This window comes from Molossus molossus, unplaced genomic scaffold (genome assembly GCF_014108415.1).
Source record: "Molossus molossus isolate mMolMol1 unplaced genomic scaffold, mMolMol1.p scaffold_m16_p_16, whole genome shotgun sequence".
NCBI classification, from domain to species: Eukaryota; Metazoa; Chordata; class Mammalia; order Chiroptera; family Molossidae; genus Molossus; species Molossus molossus.
Window position 1 is genome coordinate 14,018,822 of NW_023425351.1, and position 20,457 is coordinate 14,039,278.

At 35.1% G+C, this 20,457-nt stretch overlaps 1 protein-coding gene across 8 annotated transcripts in view; it reads right to left on the reverse strand.

Annotated features, from left to right (window-relative positions):
* Positions 1–3,185: 3,185 nt before the first annotated feature.
* The window catches only part of PLAG1 (PLAG1 zinc finger), a 44,266-nt gene continuing 26,994 nt past the window's right edge, over positions 3,186–20,457 (reverse strand). For 2 of the 8 annotated variants that reach the window (XM_036264067.1, XM_036264069.1), the window contains exons 2-4: positions 8,295–8,393; positions 5,235–5,593; positions 3,186–4,715 (exon numbers count right to left, since the gene is read on the reverse strand). In XM_036264067.1, the coding sequence (XP_036119960.1) occupies positions 3,458–4,715; positions 5,235–5,476 (1,500 nt within the window). In that variant the 5' untranslated portion in view covers positions 5,477–5,593; positions 8,295–8,393 and the 3' untranslated portion in view covers positions 3,186–3,457. Of the gene's footprint in view, positions 4,716–5,234; positions 5,594–8,294; positions 8,394–8,612; positions 8,688–16,307; positions 16,413–20,457 lie in introns of those variants that run through there. The other 6 variants (XM_036264070.1, XM_036264068.1, XM_036264071.1 and 3 more) reach the window with 6 other exon arrangements.

Here is a 20,457-nt window from a genome sequence, read left to right on the forward strand (position 1 = left end):
ACTAGATGAATGATCCTGAAAATATGTACTCTTTAACATTCATTATTAGCTTAATAAAGCAATCAGCTCTGGCTCATGTTTCAGTCAGTATATGGTTTTTAAAAACCGCTACTGTCCAAATTAACACAAATGACTAAGAATAACAAAGCATAAGCAACAAATAGGCAAAAATACATAGTTTGGAAGAAACACTAATGAAATTTAAAAGCTGCACAAAGAGTGGTGCATAATCAGCCAGGACAACTGAAGTTTTGAAAAACTGAACTTGGTGATAGGATTTAAAAATTTTAAGTGACCAATAACTATAAAGATGATATCTGCATATATCAATGGATAATAATTGCTTACTGTGCTAAGATCCTTCCACAGTCATGTTTCGTGTCTGATGATTTAATTTACAAGCACATGTGGAAGTTCAAACTGAATGAGGTTCAATATCTTGTCTGAGGTCCAAATTCTAAAGTGAAACATTTTTATTTAATGATAATCCTTTTTGTTTTTAAGCAAGCAAAGGCACTACTAGAAATTTCAAGGATGATGATTCTGGCCACTGGAGAATAAAAACAGCATTGGCAATAATTATTTTTAATCATATCCAGTTGACATGAAAACAGATGTCAGATTTTTTCTAGGAAAAAAAAAAAAGAGCCAATTCTGTTACATACTTGTTAGACCATTGTGCAATTAAAATAAATGAGTCTGTCTCATCTTTAATAGAAATTCTCTCCAAAAAGGTTTAGTGACCACTACAGTCAATTAAAAAACAAATTAGCTGAATTCCCTCTTACTTGGAAGTGTTAAGTCTGTGGGGCAGCAACAGGCAAAGAGGTGCACGTATGAAAATTAAGACTCCACACTTTTAACACTGGTGCCCTGAAAGATGTGCCTCTGTGTATATAAATCCCAGGAGGGCGAAAATTAGGCTAAAAAATATATATACATATATGGCGCCATTCCCCATTTCTAAAATGCTTTATTTAATAAATCCTGATACTCCCTTTATTTTTTATTAGCAGTGAAATATAGCCTACTAAGGCCAACGTCTCAGTTTGCCAATTTGACTTCTCCTTTAGCAAATTTTAGATAAAGTAGTGTTTCCACACTTGTATTTATGATTTCTATTTAAAAATAAGTTTTCTATTTATTTGTGCTCTGTCACCAAATTTCTTTTTTCCATTTTTAAAAATGGTCATTAAAGCAATATTGAACACTAATCATTCAACTAATGATTTTGGTAAGCAATCTGTTTCATAGAAACTAAAGGAAGCAGTAATAAAGCAGAGCTAAAAGCCTACTTTCAGAGCAAATATTCTCCTAATCAAAAGCTTAGGAGCAGTTTGAAAAAAATTTTAAATGTATTTCCTTATTAACATATATAATTTTAATGCCTTTGGAACACTTTTATAAAATGTAATTTTTAATAATAAAATTTAAATACATAAGTACAAAAACTACTGCTCCTAGGACTAAAAAAAAAAAAAAAAAAAAAAAAAAATAGGAGCATGATATACTATCAGGAGCCAAAGTTCCTAAAGAGAGCAACTTTGATTCTATGAAGTGCGATAAATGTGTGTGTGTATAGATATATATAGTGAAACCCCCATTTACATTATTACAATTTACATTCCTCCACAAATTATACTACTCCCAAATATTTTAAATAATGCATTATACTCAGTAATCTGCACTCATTTTAGAAATTCTTGGTAAACATTGCAATCTGCAGTGATAATCGACCCTATGAAAGGGAAAAAAAGCTTCCATATAGGGCTGAGTGCTCAAAATTTTTTTCTTTTTCTTTTAAAGAGATATATACTTTTCTATAACCTCCACCCGCCCGCCCCCACCCCCCGCCCCCACCTGACCTGACAGACAGGCTCCCAAATAAGGTGTTAACAAGTGCTTAATAGATATGTTTTTAGGTTGATGTCCCTACTGATAATTAGAAAAATACAATAAGTTGACTTTTCAAAAGATTATGGTTGTTGTCTAACATGAGGAAAGTCCTTAACTATTTTATTCAATGAACAGAATATTCTTATTTTCACATTAACTAAGATAGTGCTTGTTTTAACATTTTTCCCCATCTATAAATTCAACTTATTTGCAACATTCCCTGCATTTCCCAGAGATGTATAAAAGTGGGTTTTACTGTATGTATTTTTAGTTGCTTAAAACCTTTTGCATTCCTCAAATTGTTTTCTAATGCATTTCACTTTAAGTTCTCCATCTGAAATAGCAAGGAAAGATGAATTAACACTGAATAAGAGAGATACCCTGGAGCAAAACTGTTGTTTTTTGCTTTTGATTTTTCAGGGAAAGAAGATGTTATCAAATATAGCTACAAATGATATAAGCAATAGTCTTTTACTTTCCTCCTAAACAGTCTAGTTTCCAACTCTGGCAACAGGGGGCATGACCCCTAGACAAGTCCCCAAGTTGAACTGTGTGCTTCACACATCTATCTTCCTGCTTAGGATGTTTATTACACCATCTAAGCTGAGACAGTCCACTCTGGGGTAAATACACCTAACACCTGTGTTCCACAACAGCTCCAGATTCTGGACTAAGTGTGGACTAACAATGAAAATAAAATTGCTGGCTGCATTTGACCCACACTTTGGCCTTGAAAGGTGGAAAAGACTGAAGAGAGCTATCTATATACTGACTCTGAAGACTCCAATGCAATACATATTAGTATTATTACATGGAAAGAGAGCAAGTTAAGCAGTTTGAAACATGGCAAAATACCCTGTGTACTAATTTAAGGCCAACTATTAAGGAACATGGAATGCTATGTCACCTTACTAGGAGTCTCTTTTTGCTATAAATACTGGTGCTTTGTGTTTAGGTTTTGTTTTCCTTATATGTGCACAATAAAGACAGCAAATATTTGAGCCAGACAATAGCAAGTCTTCAAAATATACTGACCTGAAATTATTATATATCTAAGAAAAATTTGTTATCTCCCCAAACTAGATTCTTAATCCACTTGCAACATTTGATTATGAATTCATTTAGAGGCTAGTTAAGATTTTAAAAAACTCTTGGGTTATTCATATACATTTTAGAAAATTTACATTCTGTTGTAAAATTTTTTAATGAGCCAAATGTCAAAAGGCAGAGCCATTAGTAATGGACAAAAATAAAAACTCTAAGATAAAAAAGTAATTTGAATGTGGGATTTGTAAGACTTTACTAATAATAATGGTTTTCCTATATGAAAAATAATTTTGAAATACAACAATTGGCAGTGAATTATGACGAAATACCCAGGTAAACATAACTGGACACCAATGGTTCCAAAGCTAATTTCTATTTTATACTGGCTTAATGAAAATGGGTACTATACAAAAGCAGAAACTTTTATACTGTCTAAAAGTAGGCACTAAAATAAAAATGGTCATCTAAGGCAGGGCTACACATACATTTCTGTAATAATCCACGTCTTGGAGTTCTATTGAAAAGCTTGATGGAAACGTGGTAGGGTGGTGCTTGTGCTTAAACTACTGGTGAAAGCTGCTGACAGTGAGTGCAGAGACCCAAGACCTATAGTGTTTGCAGGATCCTGAAGATCCTGTGTCTGTGGGGGGAGCTGAGACATAGAAGAATGTGCTTCTTCTTGGGAATAGCTCATTCCAAGGCTCCCCACTGATATAGGATTATAGGGAGGACCATTTAATGGTATGAAATTAAACAACTGAGAAAAATCCAATGCTGGTGTGTTTAGGGGGTCACTGATAGAGATAGAGCTTTTTGACAGGGAGAGGTCTCCTGCACCATCATCAAGGGACCCGATCTGAGAATCTAACCCTAGTTTAGATGACGATGCTTGAGAATCCTGGGATGAAGAGGGCACACCACCTTGTAGCTCCATCAGATAACTCTCAATTTCCCCCTTTAATGGCTGTTCTTTTTCAGGAATAGAAATCGCATATGAGGTAGAACTGAACGGGTACTTGAAGGAAAGGTGGTGAGAAGGATGAACAGCATCCATATCTATCGGGCATGTCATTCCCAAAGGTAAAGTTGTGATCATTTGGTGGGCAGATCCTGAGCTCTGCATGGACTGAAATGGAGTGTTATAGAGGTTTAACTGCAAAGTGTTTGTGAATGGCTTTGACAACAGTTCACTGGAAGGTAAGGACATCACAGGAAGGAGCTCATCTTTTATAGGCACAGAAACATTACAGGTAAATGGATCCAGAAAATCCACTGGTTCTGTTTTCACTTTCAGAAGTTCTTGATTGTGACTCTTCTTCATATGTCGAGTCAGGTGATCCTTTCGGCCAAATCTCTGTGCACAATACTGACAGAGGAAGTCCTTTCTTCCAGTGTGCACCACCATATGTCTCCGGACATCTTTCCGGGTGTAGAACCGGCGGTCACAATGCTCGCACTGGTGCTTTTTTTCTTTAATCCCGCCAGACGACTTGCCTGCATGAGACTTAAGGTGCTCTAACAGCACTCCTGTGCTCTCAAAAGTCTGCAAACAGACCTTGCAAGTGAGGTCACCACTTGTTGCAGCATGCAAGGCCAAGTGACGTTTGAATCCAAGCTTGGTGTTGTAGTTCTTGCCACACTCTTCACACTTAAACGTCTCTTTGTTAGGGTCATGTGTATGTAGGTGATTCTTCAGGTGATCTTTGCGGTGAAACATTTTCTCACAATAATTACACTTGTGGGTTTTCTCAGGAGAATGAGTAGCCATGTGCCTTTAAACACAGACATATTCTGTAAGTATCATGACAAAAATGGTATGTATTCACTTTTCAAATGGAAGCTAACTGCTATGCTAAAACAGAATTTCCCTAATAATGGACACTTTAAAACTTAATATATACAACAAGGATAGTTAATATACCTAAATACTGCAGAACTTGAGTCATTTTAGTTGCCACTTTAGTTTTCACTGACTGGTTTTTAGCTATTATTACAAAAGCAAATGAGCAAGACTGATATACTCACGTAAACGTCCATACCTTTTCTTGTAATTTCTTTGTACAAATGGAAATTCTATTCTCATTAAGCATTTCATTTTTTAAAAATCCAAAGACACTAACACATAAAAGTATGTGATTTAGAATACTAAAACTAGCCAATGTCTAATCTACTTAACATTTCCTCTCTGCAAATCAGCTAAAAAATGTGTATACAAATATATACGTTTACACTGGCTTCACATGGCCAACATCATAGCAAATATAATCTGAAAGACAAATAGAGTTTAATACCTTTGTAATTTGTACTTAGAAACAAAGGCCTTGGTGCAGTCTTGTTGTATGCACTTGTAGGGCCTCTCTCCTGTGTGAGAGTAGGAGTGAACCTTTAATTTTTCAACACTGTTAAAGGCCTTGTCACACAGTTGGCAAGGAAAGTTTTTTCTTGGTTTGGTTTCACCACGCTTACGTTTCCCTGAAGGGACTTTCTGGGTATCTCTTACTTCTGACAAATCACCAGGAATGACAGTGGCCATCGCAGCCTAAACCAGGCCTTCTTGTTGGACACTTGGGAACTGCCCAACTCCACTAAATGATTTAGCTTTAGGTGGCTTCTCAAGTTTCATGTGGTCGTAAAAGAAAGCAAAAAGGGACTGGAAAAAAAAATAAGAAACAACTAGTTTGTAACTAAATTTAATTAAAAAATTTTATTTGCTATGTGATGCTTTTGAATTAAAAAAGAAACCATAAAATGGATTCAGCTGGTCTAATGTAATATCTGTAGGTTTCTTTATATTTGTCAAAATACATATTAATGCATTGCTCAGAATGAACAGTTCACACATCTCTTGAAATTCCACCTGATAAACGTTGTAATTAGGGAAAGCAGTAGTGATTTCAGAAGCTCTCAGGAAGCATCAAAACATGACACTAATCTACAAGGCACTTCAGTATTTTCTCAATGAGACATGGTTCTAACAGATTCCTCCACTGGTGTTGTTTATAGTTTTTCTTTATTTTTAGTGTCTTGTTTGTGATTTTTACGCCATCACAGAATCAACAGAACTGTGACTTATGAAAAAACAAAACAAAGAACAAACAAAAAACATGACACTAAAAGTGGCATTATTAAACTTTAAATTTAACAAGGGACTAGAGAACATAAATCTGAGAACATAAAAATGTTTCCACAAATATTTTAATGTCAAAATCATTTTTAATTTGTACAAGTTGGCTCTAGTCACAGTCTTTGTTACAGAAAAATAAAATATAAATAAGCAACTGGAAACTCTTTCAGGCACCTTGTGAACCATTTAGTCCATGGAAGACGTACTTAATGCACAGACACCAGAGGCCTGAAAGAGTTGAATGCATCACCCAAAGTGAAAATTTACTCTTTATACCAGTGTCATCACACGCAGAGGAATTTCTGAGTCAAGAGTAGAAATGACTTATCTTCATAACGAATATGCATTCTTGACATGGTAAAGCCTTTTGATGTTGTATTAGGTGAGGATCATGGCTCCTTGTCATTTGGAGGGAAGAAGGATTTGGTTGAAGTGATTTTCCTCACCGTTTTTTCGGTTTTCACATCATAGAAAATAATTCTGTTCATTGGGAAGACTAAGCCAGAGTCATCAGCCTCCCCAAAAGCTGAGTGGGTCAGTCTTTGACACACCTGTAACCCGTGTACAGCACACCAGTGGGACTTTTGGCTTACAGCACAATACCTGTGCAAGGATACATCATTATGGAGGTGTTTCAGGTTGTAAAAACATGTGCGAGAATTTCAATTCATTATCAGTGCTTTGAGAAAGAATGAAATGAACATATTGTATGACAAAGAGTATGTCTACTTAAACAAAAAATTTAAAAACTAACTAAAACCTTTGAAAATTTGTGGACAAGACAGAGTCAATGTTATCAACTGTATTTCTCAGTAAGAAATCAACCCCCAAAGATTCAACTGACATAAAAGAGTTCAGTGATTCCTCATGGTTCATGAATGCTAGTTTAGCAATATACTTTTAAGCGACACAGAAATGATAATACCTATAACCTCTTTTAAAAAGATCTGATTTTTAAACTGAAAACTGAATGTGGCTAACTGACTATTATCAACTATGAATCAATTGGATTTTTATCCTATTATATATTCAGTAAAAAAATAGAAAATCGACTTCTTCATATCACTTGTCTTTGGCATAAGACTGACACTCATCTTCACAAGCTAGAGATATAACACTGACTTTTGCAGGTTCCAGTTACGTTTCTTTAGGGTTCTAAATTTAATCTACATTTGTAAAATTAAGTGTATATTACAATAGATCCTATTGTATTTTAATGTAGAAGTGTCACTAAACAGGCAAAATAGAGTAATTATCCACTCATGTGATTAAAATATAAAGCATATGGGTAAGTTAATCAGCGTTTAGGTCATGTATCCTTTCTTCATTGGTAGACAGACACAGGCAAGGCCTTTCTTCATGCTGTTCAGATAGTCTAAGTCTCCACTGCAGTTTAAAAGTGACACGAATACAATAATGCCACTGACATTACTAATGCTAAGCCAGTACATGCCCTCTGGTTTAAGATTGGGTCTGGAATCTAAAGGACTTGTTCTTTTCCTGGAACATTCTCATTCGGGAGACACTTTCTCTGCCTCTCTCAGAAATATCTAAACAGTTATTCTGCTGTAATCAGCAATGACACTGTAAATTGGTATAAAGCACTCTCCCAAGGCAGAAAAAAAGAGCAAATTTTGACTATTTGATTTCCTAACATGATTCTTTTATGTACTTATTTAGAACATTGTAGGAAACAAGCTAATACATTTTTCAACTGTAAAATCAATACAGAATGCAAAGAGTCTAAATCTCTGTATATAACTAATATCTGAAAATATTTCAAAGACTGGTCATATTTGTCATTATGTTATGAGATCTAACCATATGGGCAGAAAATTCCAGTTGAGAAAAATGGTAACTTCTAAGTTACTGAAAATATTATAAAAAGTACACCATGAAACAATATACAAACATCTGATTATATAAAAATTGGTGATATACAACAAATGAATTGTTATCTTTGGATGTACATACTGAGCAATGAAGAATTGCAGATTTCAAATATTACACTTTTCTAAGACCAGCTGAAATTTTTTCATGGCTAATAATATCTTTTTATCTCAATACATTACAAAACTCAAATTAGTTATTGGTGCATTTAAAACTACAGAATAAATAAGGCTGTGAGTTCAACATCGAATAAAAATCTACATTCATAATATGCTTATCAATCAATTACTTTAAAGATACATGCACAGAACTGTAGTGATTTTTGTTTAATGCTTACCTGATGACAGATGGAAAAAGCCTCAGACCTTGATCTTAGCCAGTCCCACTGACTCTTCGTGGAAGAGAGCAGAATACAGTCCTTCCCATTTTGGCCAATCTATGAAACAAAAAATAAGAATGGACTACACTCTAAATGGAACCAGTATGTAAATGATGGAAAATAAAGAATAAAAGAATTGCAATTTCATGGCACATGCTTACATTCCATACTCTGCTGACAAGTCATGCATTAATTCTAACCAATTGCAAGTTTATTAGTTCTAAGCACATTTACACGACCAAATAAATGCAGAAACAAAAAGTAAAATAGTATTACCTATATAAATGACATTTTGTGATGCTGAATGACTCCCCACTTCATTCCTAAATTTAACTTTTTAAATCTAACTTGCCTACTGAGAGAAATGGATATTAGAGTTACTATTTGTAAATCAAATGGATCAAAATTTCATTAAGCTTAATATTATGGAAGAAACAAACTCAGTTCTCTCTTGGAGACAGTGCATGTGGAACGTCATCAAAGAACAGCAGCCTCCTGATGACAGCACCTCACATGCCCATACTGTACATGCTTGTGTAATTGGGCTTGTTACCTGCAATACCTGTCAATTTATCTCTCAGATGCTGCAAGGATTGCTGAAATGTAGCAACAACTCTGTGCTCTTTAGATTTCAAAAGCATGCAATGGAAGATAAATACAGATTTGCTACAGAAGGTGATGCTACGAAGCAAGCATCATTTGATTTTAAGTGTTCATTGTTAAAAATGTTAAAATATAGATATATATAATATATATATATCTATATTTTTATCCTCACCCAAGGACATTTTTGCATTTATCTTCAGATGGAGCGGGAGGAAGAGAGAGGAAGAGAGAGAGAGAAACATCGATGTGAGAGAGACACCCACACGACCCCAACTGGGGCGGGGGACAAACTGCAATTGAGGTACATGCCCTTAGCAGGAACTGAACCTGGGACTCTCTGGTCCGCAGACCTACGCTCTAACTGCTGGGCCAAACCAGCCAGGGTAAAATCTTAAAATATTTTAAAACTGCCTAACAGCATGATCTTCAGGAGACTAAGACCATGTATTAAAAAAAAAAAAAATCCAACCTGTTAATTTTTTATTGTACAAGTAATGTGAAAAGAATACTGGTCAAAGGCAGAAAAATCTAGGATTATCTACTATAGAGAATACAGGGCACAGAGAGCTTAGTAAACTAAGTATTTTAGAGATGAACGTTCAGAATCATAATTGTAAGAACTTGAGGGGGATAATATATATCAAATAGTTAAAATACAATAAGAAAACAATTCACCAAGTGACAAGATAAATGAAAACAATTTTACTTAATGTTCTAAACACAAATCTAATTTCCCCTAAAATCAAATTTTCACATATTTTAAGAATTTAATGATATGTAAATAAAATATTTAATAGAGGACATTCAAGCATCATTATAAAAACACTAAGGGTATATTTGAAAGCAGCATTATTCTCATGGCTTAAAAGAAAATAAAAATAAAAATTTAGACTAAGAAGATATTTAAAAAGTTAAAGCAAAAGCTTCATTCTTTTTAAAGCACAGGACATGCATAAATGGAAGAGCTGAATTCGGCACATCAAAACTGCAAAATAATAGAATTAACTTTGTAAATACTTACTTGCCCAGGGCACATACTGAGTTTTTGGTAGGGTAATTAAGAATATGAGTCTGTTTTGTGTATTCTGATATTTTAATAATATAAATACCTTACAAGTGTATTGTGTTGCCATCTCTATTACCTCCCCGGAATTCAATAGATCTGAGAGGTGGACACATTTATCATCACTGCCATTTTGAGAGGAGAGGTCTAGAGAAGCTGAACATCTTTACAGTGTATATGTGGTTAAGCATATGTGGTCAAGAAGGGGCTTATGCCCCCAAATTCCTATTTTATCTTATTCTACTGCATTCTAAAAGAGTAAAACGGCAAACCAATTTGCAAGTAGGTAAATCCTATCATTACACTTTAAAAACAACAATGGGGGTTGTGCCTATTTTCTCTCTCAGGGCTGACAATATGATCCCCAAAGGGAAACAAAAGGCTACTTTTAATAAAGACAGTTTGCAAAGTACATTTTAAATAATTTAAGTAATAGTTAAAATAATAAGTAGTATAATTACCTAATGGATAGTGATTTGGGTGGGAAAAAAAATCTAAAAGCAAAGTTGACTAGTAAACAACAAATTATATATTCTTTCTTCTTTTCCTGACCAATATAAATTTTATTGCATCTTAAACACATTCATAGAAATTTATGCTTACTGTTCATTGGCATTTATAAAAATCCTTTAGAGTCGAAGTATTTAAATATAGTTTAAAATTATGTATCTTGAAATATTACGAGTCTAAATTATCCGTTACATATTTTACAGTCTGAAATAAAATCATGAAGCCATCATTTTCATTCATTTTATCACAAAACATAATTCCAATATCATTGTAATTTCCCTAAATTTGACTTAACTATTTTGAGTTTTTATGAGTGGCCAAATAATTTCAAAGGACTGTTAATTATTTACCCAAACAAAAGAAAGCAGGAGCTTTTTAGAGTTCATTATTATTTGGCCTGGCATAATAAACATAAAAAAAAGTCTGCATTTAACTAAAATGTCAACTGAAATTATTCATGTATTATCTTTTATAGGATTAAAAAAACACTTTAAATTTAAGGCAAATAATGACTACTATTCTGAAAAGTGTGTAACAAAATTCATATTCTTATTTTTCTTTTTTACATATCAAACATTGGTTACTAAGTTTTTCAAATTACTAAAGTACATCTTTGCTTTGATCTAAAGAATTGTGAAACAAGGTAGAAATTGTACATATAGCCATTTCAAATTGCCCTAAGATGAAATATCCCTTCAGAATATCCTTCTAACTTTTGCAAATACCAGGACAGACATTTTTTTCCTAGGGCAACTTTGCATACATAAAAATAATAATTAAAGGGGCTATTGTGTGTGCACAAGTTTATTTTCCATGTTTCATATTTTAAAACAATGACTAACAGAAAAATAACAAGCCAAAATGAATGGTACACCAAGGGTCTACTGAAATGAATTTCTATGAGGATGCTGGGAAAGGAAGAGATCTGTATCGAAACTGTTTCTATACTTAAAATGTCACTGTTTTGATAGTCATTTCTCTACCAGCTGTGAATTTTTACAACACTTACCTGCATCAATAATTCTTTCATATTTAAGTTAGAAGTCAAACATACACTTTTCTAAATAAGGGCAAATGTTCCCATAATCAAAGCTTTATTCTCCTTTATGTTCATTATAAAACACCATTAGTAAAACAATTCAGACAATGTCAACATTTGCTTGAAACATGTTTTTCATATAGAATAAATAGATGGTTTGCAAAAGGAAACTTACTCCAGTAGTTAATACTTTAATTTAATAAGTATTAATAAGACACAACAGAGCTTTGAATAAGGTGAAATAAATTAACAAGATAACACAATTGAAGAGAGTCAGTTTTCAAGTAAGGACAACAGCATACTTAGAATAGTTTTTTGATCTTGTATGATAATGTGGAAATTTTTCCAGCATTCAATTTTTGTAGGACTGTAAAATCACTTATTAAAGAATAAATGGAAAAAAAATCTTGCACCTATAAAAAATCTTAGAATTAAAAATTCTGTAGATAGCATTGGGGCAGGAACTGTGTCAGTTTTATTCACTATTTCTCATAAAAGTAAAATTTTGGTGAATGAATGGAAATAATTAAAGGAGGGCAAGTGCTTTCCAGCAACAAAATAAAATATAGCCTTGCTCAGTCACTATAGCAGACATAGGACAGATTGTACAAATCTTCGTTCAAGTAAAAAAATCAATAAATAAAACAGTATGAATGCAATTTGGTTAAACAAACTAAATGCCACCAGAAAGGTATTTTTGAAACAGCTTTGTAAAGTCTTACATTAAAACAACAGCAGTTGTAGCCCAGCCGGTGTGGCTCAGTGGTTGAGCATCGCCCCATGCACCAAGAGGTCACAGTTTCGATTCCTGGTCAGGGCACATGCTCAGGTTGTGGCCAAATCCCCCGTGGGGGGCATGCAGGAGGCGGCCAATTGATTGTTTTCTCTCATTGATGTTTCTCTCTCTCTCTCTCCCTCTCCCTTCCTTTCTCTGTAAAATCAATAAAGAAAAAAAATTTTATACAAAAAACAATAGCAATTGTAATAAAAGTTGTCTAAAACACTTGTTTTGTTTCAGAAAACAAGCCTTCTCTGATTGATCCTATTGCTAAGGAATCAATCAGCACATGCAGATAACATCAATTTGGTTTCCATTCCTAATAAAAATTTCTCTAGTGAAAATGCCTAGTAACCTGCATCCTTGCCTGGCATGGAGCACAAACGATGGCAGGATGGCAGGATGGTTATATGGGGATGCTGATCTCTCAAGAAGAGAAGAGAAAAGAAAGGAACAAAGAGCTGGGTCTGCATCTGACCCACCTAAGTTGTGAGTAGGTAACCAAATAACTCCTCTTATACCTGGAATACTGAAAATTCAGCCCTTAGTTTTCTATAGTAAATGTCATAGTTAATGAACTAAAATGAATTAAAAACAAGGATGCCTTCTTTGAATTAAAAACAAGGATGCCTTTTCTGAATTACTGTATTTGATATTTTCAACTTTTGAGCAATTAATTAACATGCCGTTCTAGGAAAACTCTTTTCAAATTTACCATTAAAATTTAGCCTTAACTGATACTTAGAAAGCCTATATACAAATAAAAATCAAACAGAGAAGTGAAGGACAATAGAAGTAAATAGGAAAAAGTCAATGAATTCGAGCAGAACTAACAAAATCCAGTGTCATTTCTCTTACCTGTAAATTAGGGTGTTGCTTTTTGGGCCACCTTAAACCTGGATATAGCTGTTTATTTTGTTTTCTAGAGTACCCAGAGAGAATGAATAGAAGACACTCTGATGATGATGGACTATTCAAATAAATTTTATCTTCCAATTCAGAAATATTTTCCTTGGTTAATTATTTTATGGAGCAAAATGTTAGGTTAAAAACTTTTCTCTTTCAGAAACTCTCTTTTAATGATCCATAACTTAGCATTTCATTTTAACTACTATGTGGGGAATTTTTTCCCCCTTTTGGTTGCATATTCTTATCAAAATAAAAAACTAAAAAATAAAGATGAGTGGTACAGTGGGGGTGTTTCCATTTTCTTCACATAGGGCAATTAGTATTTGCAAACAAGAAATGAAAGAGGAATGGTGCAAAAGGAAGCAGTAATGTCTGAGAGAACAATAAATTGCAATTATATCTGAATAAAAAGTAAGATGGCTTAATAAAAACTTAAACCTGGTTTTGTTTGTATAACCAATTCCCAAAATATTAGTGCTCTGGCTCGGATTATAAAGTAGGTAGCTCATAAATTAGCTCAATCTGAAAATTGCATAGTATCCAAATTGTAGAGTTGTTTTTATTTTTAGTACCACTGACCCCTTCAATTCCTGGGGCTACAATAAAAATGCTTAACACCAACTATAAACATGTTCACACTGAAGGACCATAATCACTTGGAGGACATGCTCCATTCATTTGTGGTTAACTGTCTAATGCTACTAAAATTATAACTGCGGCATAATCCAGGTTTCATGTTTGAACTCTCCAAGCACTCATACTGAATCTGTCTATAAATTCAAATGAAAAGGCAGAAATAATACATATTAAGACAAAGTGATGAGAAAAAAAGGTTTTCCTTAATTATAAAAGCTCATGCAGAGAATTAGTTTTAAGCCATCTCAAAGTAAAGTGCACTTTACACATAGGCTTGTGCTATGGAATACAACGAGGTATGAATGTTGTTAAGTGTGTATAAACTCTTGAGTAGCACTAAAACAATCTAATGAAAGGAGAACTCACATCCCAGGAAGGCTCCATACATGCCATGACTCTGTCCTCCCTAAGTTATGCCCATGTGGCTGTCCCGGACAAAACCACTGTGGGAACATCCACTTCTACTTATTCCCACATAACTGAAGGTAAACAGAGTCAGTTCTAGGCAAAATTGTCAAGTCAGGGTTGGCTACTCCCTGCTCCACCTGCAGAGATCCCACGCACTCCTCCAGCTGTCATAATTAGAAGAGACTTGATAATCATGTTCCTTGACCAATTTTACTTGAGCAAGAATGAACTTCAGAACTTTATCTTTCTGAGTCTTTTACCCCTAAGATACGGACTGTAAAGCTCTTCTTGAAATTTCCTGTCTCTCTTTCAGGACCATAAATTCACTTACAGGGAGACTATTATTCATCCTTATATCCCCAGCACCTGGTCAGGGCCCTGGCATGCAGTAGACATTTGATAAATATCTGTTGAACATAACTATAGTCCTTTAAAAGAATTTCAGGAATCAAAACAAGCAGGTAAACATGTTTTGGGGTTCCTGGAATTTCAAATTGGTTTAATGCAAGCTCAGAAGACAAACTCCACAGGATGAAATTGTTTTGGCAGAGGGGTGGAAACTCAGGGTGGCATCTGGGGGTATGTCCTGTTTCCGTCAGTAGGTGTCGAGGGCTAGGGAGACGGGCACGAGCTGCTCAGAGGCCTGCAGGCATTCTGACAGGCACAGAAACACATCTAGGCAGCACTCAGTTGACCAGCATTTTTCAGAACATTTGTTTTCAGATGTTCTGTTCCATAACTCCTTAAGTACATGTCACCTGTACTGAAAGCAATTTACCATTTGGAAATAGCCAATGAAGTTTTATGGGAAAGAAAAAGGAACAAAGTAAAATTTAAAGTCTTTGAAGAGGATGTTCTTTATGTGAAATTAAAATGTGAGGAGGATGTTGAAAATATCAGAGAAAATCTTGCACTGATTACAGATACAAGGGAGATCAAAAAAGAAAATCTATATAAATGTAGTTGGCTAAGTAAAGGTAATGAAAAATTTTTTTCTTTTCCTAGCTGCCAAAAAAACCCCCCAAAAACAAAAAAATGTGTTAAACAAGTTTAAGTAGAAAAAGAAAATCTATAACCTGTAACCATTAACATCTTTTCATATATTTAAAAAAATTATAATATACAAATGACCAAAAAAGTTATGCTAACTTGATTTTAATACTTAATCTCCATAGAATGCCATGATTAGAGTTTTAGCCAGATTAATTAATGTTCATGTAGTTTGTGAGGCCCTGCCTGGCTTCAGCCTACGTCCTCCTTTCTCCAGGGCTGGGCCCTGCCTGCCGTCAGCAGAGTTTGAGTCCATCCTCTGGCACTTGGTACAGCCATCTTTGTCTCTACCAGTCTTCCCATCTTGGGTTGAGGGTCTTGGCCCCTAAACCTCAATCCTGTGTCTGAGGTCCTGCTGACAGACTTACCTGAAGTGAAATCCATGTGTACCTGACTTCCAAGTAAGGCTACATCTTGATTCTGTGCCACTGGGCTGCATTCTAGTTTGGGGAATCTAGATGCCTGTGAGCGTGCTCCTTCCAACAAGGGCTAACAAACTGCTGTTGACCCACAGGGTTGCTTGTTTTCGCACCTGCCCCATCCCAGCAGGCTGAGCGAGCCTCCCTCCCCACCTGCTAATAGTTAAGAAGATCTTTCCCAGTAGACAGAATGAGACATAGTGGTGATGTGGGCTAGTCTACTACTCTGAGCAGGATTCTGAGAAAGAAGAGCTTAAGAGTTCACCTGTGGATTATTTTAGGACATGAATAAATAAGCTCTCACAGAAGCTATACAGCTTGTGCAGAATAAGGAAGACTGCTCCTTGTCAGTATTCTAAACCTTCCATCAGACCGTAACTAATAATGAAGTCCTACTGAATGCCATACATATAGACAGACCTTAAAATAGTAAGTGGCATGCTTATTATGTGGCATGCTTTCAAAGCTTTTAATATTTTATCTTACATTATTTAAAAACCAGAGTGATTGATCACTTTGAAAGCCATGCCATATAATGATAAAAGCCACCTACCTGAGCCCCTGCTCCCAACTCTAGCAAGGTACCCTTATTAATAGACCATGACAGAATGAAGCATTCTGGGTGCCAAATACGGCCAATGCAGCACCAAGAGGCAACCTAAAAAGAAAAGAAGAATTAGTTTGAAATTCCAAAAGTCAGACTCAATCTGCTAAATGGCATATGAATCAAATAGTTTTTATTCATTATCACTTATTCATATTCTTTATATTTATCTTTATTGAGAAATCTTATCTCAAATCTTGTTAGGAACAAAGGTGAAACAAAATATTTTTGGTATATTGAAATGTGAAAAGTAAGCAAATCAATATCCCTAGATTAATATATTTTCCTTCTGAATCACAATTAAGTTACATAAATTGCTCATATTTTTATTTGGTAAAATATTAATCCAAGCTTACTGTTATTTCTCAAAGTTGCTGTTATTTTCTTCATTTATATTCTAAACACATCACTATTTTCTCTATAACACAGCTTTCAGAAAAACCTTTTGAGGTGTAGATTCCTTTTTTTTTCTCCTTTTAATTTTTTAAAGAAATTATATTTATTGTTGAAGTTTTAGATTCTTGTTCTCAACAGCAGCTGAGAATGTGTCCCTCAGGCCCTCTCCTCGGGGAAGGGTGTAAACCACGAGTGCAGATAATGACATGGTCATACTCTTTATGATGAAAATGTTACTCATTTTAAAGTGGATTCACAGGTGGCAAGTGCATCTTCAACAACACACAAAGAAAAACCTAAATGTATTCTGAAGTACTCAAAGTTTTGGGTTATCCTCAGCTCTGTCCTGTTGGCACAGGGAGTTAAGACCTACCTCTATGGGCAATAACCAAAAGAGAAAAGGGATGACAGGCCTTCTACACTGAAATTATTTGCTTCATTTCTCTAGGCCAGAAAATCAATGCTCAATTATACATGGCTATCACTTTATTAAGATAAACAGCTGACAGGTATGTAACAAATATTACCACCTCTATTATATATGGCACGAGTCTGAGTTACTGGAGATACAAACAGACATGGCCCCTATTCTCTAGGAGCATATAAGCTAGTTTTGGCTGCAGGATAGATACCTAAAGTCAACTTAAGCAATATGACTGTTAAATAAAATAGAAGCTGCCATAAGGCAGTACAGAGTGACAAATCAATAGCTAAAACAATATTATATGGTATAAACAAGTACCACAGAAGGCCAGAAGAAGAGGAAAAGAATACTATGGGTTTTTGGTGATTTTTACCTTGAAGAATATACAATAAAGAAAGTGGAGGAGGAGTGTGGGGAATAGGCTAGTCATTGAAACTCATACATTAAAATTGCAGATTACTACAGATTCTAAGATGACCCTCTGGCTGGAGTGTAGAACAGATTATAGCCATTGTCAGGATACAAATAAGAAAGGTGCACTGAAGCCCAAATGTCTAGTATATTGTACACTCATGAACTAATGATGAGAAGTGGGGCAATTGTGAAACCCTGAATGGGTCAAAAGCACTAAGAACAAGTGCTCGAGAAGGGGGGGCAGTGACAAAGAGGGGAGGGAAGGAAGGTACAGGGAGTGTTTGTTGAAATGTGATACAGGAGATAGGTGCAGTATTCAGTCCAAAGCAAAGACAAAACCCAGAAAAACAAGTATTTCCAAGAAGAATGGCCATTTATATGCATGACAGTATTAATAAAGAAGATCAGAGGGAGGTAGACAAAGATAGTTGTATAGCTTACTCTACAGAACAATTCAAACCAAATTACTGGCTAACTCACGTTGAAGCCTAATGACCACCACTATAAAAAGAAACCAGGTAATTTGAAGAGGGGAGGGGCAGAGACAGAGCTTCAAGGAGAACAAAGAAAATAGTGGCCACATCCACAAAAAGATAAAGCTGCTAAGAGTTATAGAGCCACCCTGCAATTTGTGCATAGAATTCAACACTTAGGCATGAAGACACCAAACTTCAGCAAGAAAGAGCATGGTGGGTGGGAGTGAGAGAATGGGAGGAAAGAGGGAGAAACACCTAAATGAGGACAGTTAGCTGAGTGACAAGGAAATTACTTCTAGCAAGAGGATTCACTCCTTCAAAGAGCTTTGCACTGAAAGAGAATAAAAAAGGTAGAGCGGTAGCTAAAGGGGAACTCAGGATGTCAGGTGCAAAAGACAATTTAGTGCTTTTGTGCTGAAGATAAATGGAGCATTCTTGGAGACAAGGCAAACATGAGAGGTTTTGTCTCAGATAAGAAAAGGGGCTTCTTCATGACCTAGGAGAGATGGATATTCATCCTGGTAAGTTTTTGGTAAAATAGGCAAGAGATTCAAGGAGTTTGCTTAACTTCACCAGTGCCAAGTAAAAGAGTCTTATCTGTTTAAGAATGAGAGAGGAGCAAGGAATTTGGCCTGGGAAGAAGAGGGAAGATTAGAAGGTTATGCGGAGAACAAGAGAGGGGTGTCCAGGGGCATCATGGAGGGTTTTACAAAAACAAAACTTGCCACAAAGAATTACATTTCTTAGTTATTCCTGGTGGGCGTATAAACTGTTGAAACATCCTGGAATACACTTTGGAAATATGTAATCAAAGCCTTTAAAAAAATATATGTTTTTATTGATTTTTTTATTTTTTATTTTTTTATTTGTAGTAGTGAACTTTCTGCAACTCTTATGTAATTCAAATGTGTAAAATCAGCATGGTTCTTTGGTGTTGTGTGATCATGTATACGCAAGCCAGTGTAGTTCCCCCAAACCACAATCGTGGTCTATTTTTATTTTATTTTATTTATTTATTTTTTTGGTATGTGCCCCTAGTGGGAACCGAACCCGGGACTCTCTGGTCCACAGGCCGACGCTCCAACCGCTGAACCAAACTGGCCAGGGCTTTATTGATTTTTTTTTTTTTTTTTTTAATCCTCATCCGAGGACATTTTTCCATTTTCTACTCAGATAGAGCGGGAAGGAGAGAGAAGAAGAGAGAGAAACATCGATGTGAAAGGGACACATCGAGTGGCCGCCACCCACACGACCCAACCAGGGCCAGGGACAAACTGCAGCCAAGGTACATGCCCTTAGCAGGAACCAAACCCGGGTCTCTGTGGACTGCAGGCTGATGCTCTAACCGCTGAGCCAAACCAGCCAGGGCTATTGATTTTTTTTTAAAGAAAAAGGAAGGGAGAGATAGAAACATCGACTGGCTGCCTCCTGCACGTCCCCTACTAGGGATTGAGTATGCAACCTGGGTACAAGCCCCGACAAGGAATCGAACTGGGACCTCTCAGTCCATGGGATGATGCTCAATCTACTGACCCACTCTGGCTGTGCCATAAGCCTTTAAATGTTCATTTATGTTGACCTGATAATTCATTTCTAAAAATTTAAGCCAAAATGAGAAACAAAGATTTAAGTATAAGTGTGTTCAAAGTATATTTTAATAAAAACGGACAATGTCTAATAAAAGGGGTAAAGCACATTAGCTATGTACAGCCAATAAAATAATGCATTTAATTAAATCACACAGGAAAACAGTGATATAATTTGAAATTTAAAAAATGCAGAACATAGAATATACTATGATTCTAATTTTGTAAAGTACATACTTAGAATCACCCTCCTCTACCAATATACTTGAATGTACATGGGTAGTTATAAATAAATAAAAAATTAGCAAGATATAGGCTTTATACTCTTCTGTATTTTACAAATGTGTTACTTTTATAATTAGAAAATATTATTTTACCAAAAAGAATGGTTTTTCAATAAACAATGCTAGAACAGTTTGTTGTCCACAAAAAATAAAAATAAAAAAGAACATGGATACATACTTCACACCATATATAAACTTAACACTGAATGAATCATAGACACAAATGTAAAATCTAAAACTATAAAAATTCTAGGAAAAAAATAGACACAATCTTGTGATCTTCAGTTGGTAAAAATTCCTTGGCCACAACACTAAAAGCACAACCCATAAAACAAAAAATTGATATACTGAATTCCATTAAAACTGCTCTTCAAAAGACAATGTTAGGAGAATGGAAAAAAAATCTTTGCAAAGTATATATGCGATACAGAACTTGTATCCAGAATATATAAAAAACTTCCTAAACTCAACAATAAGAAAACCCAATTAAAAAATGGGCAAAATATTTTAATAGACATC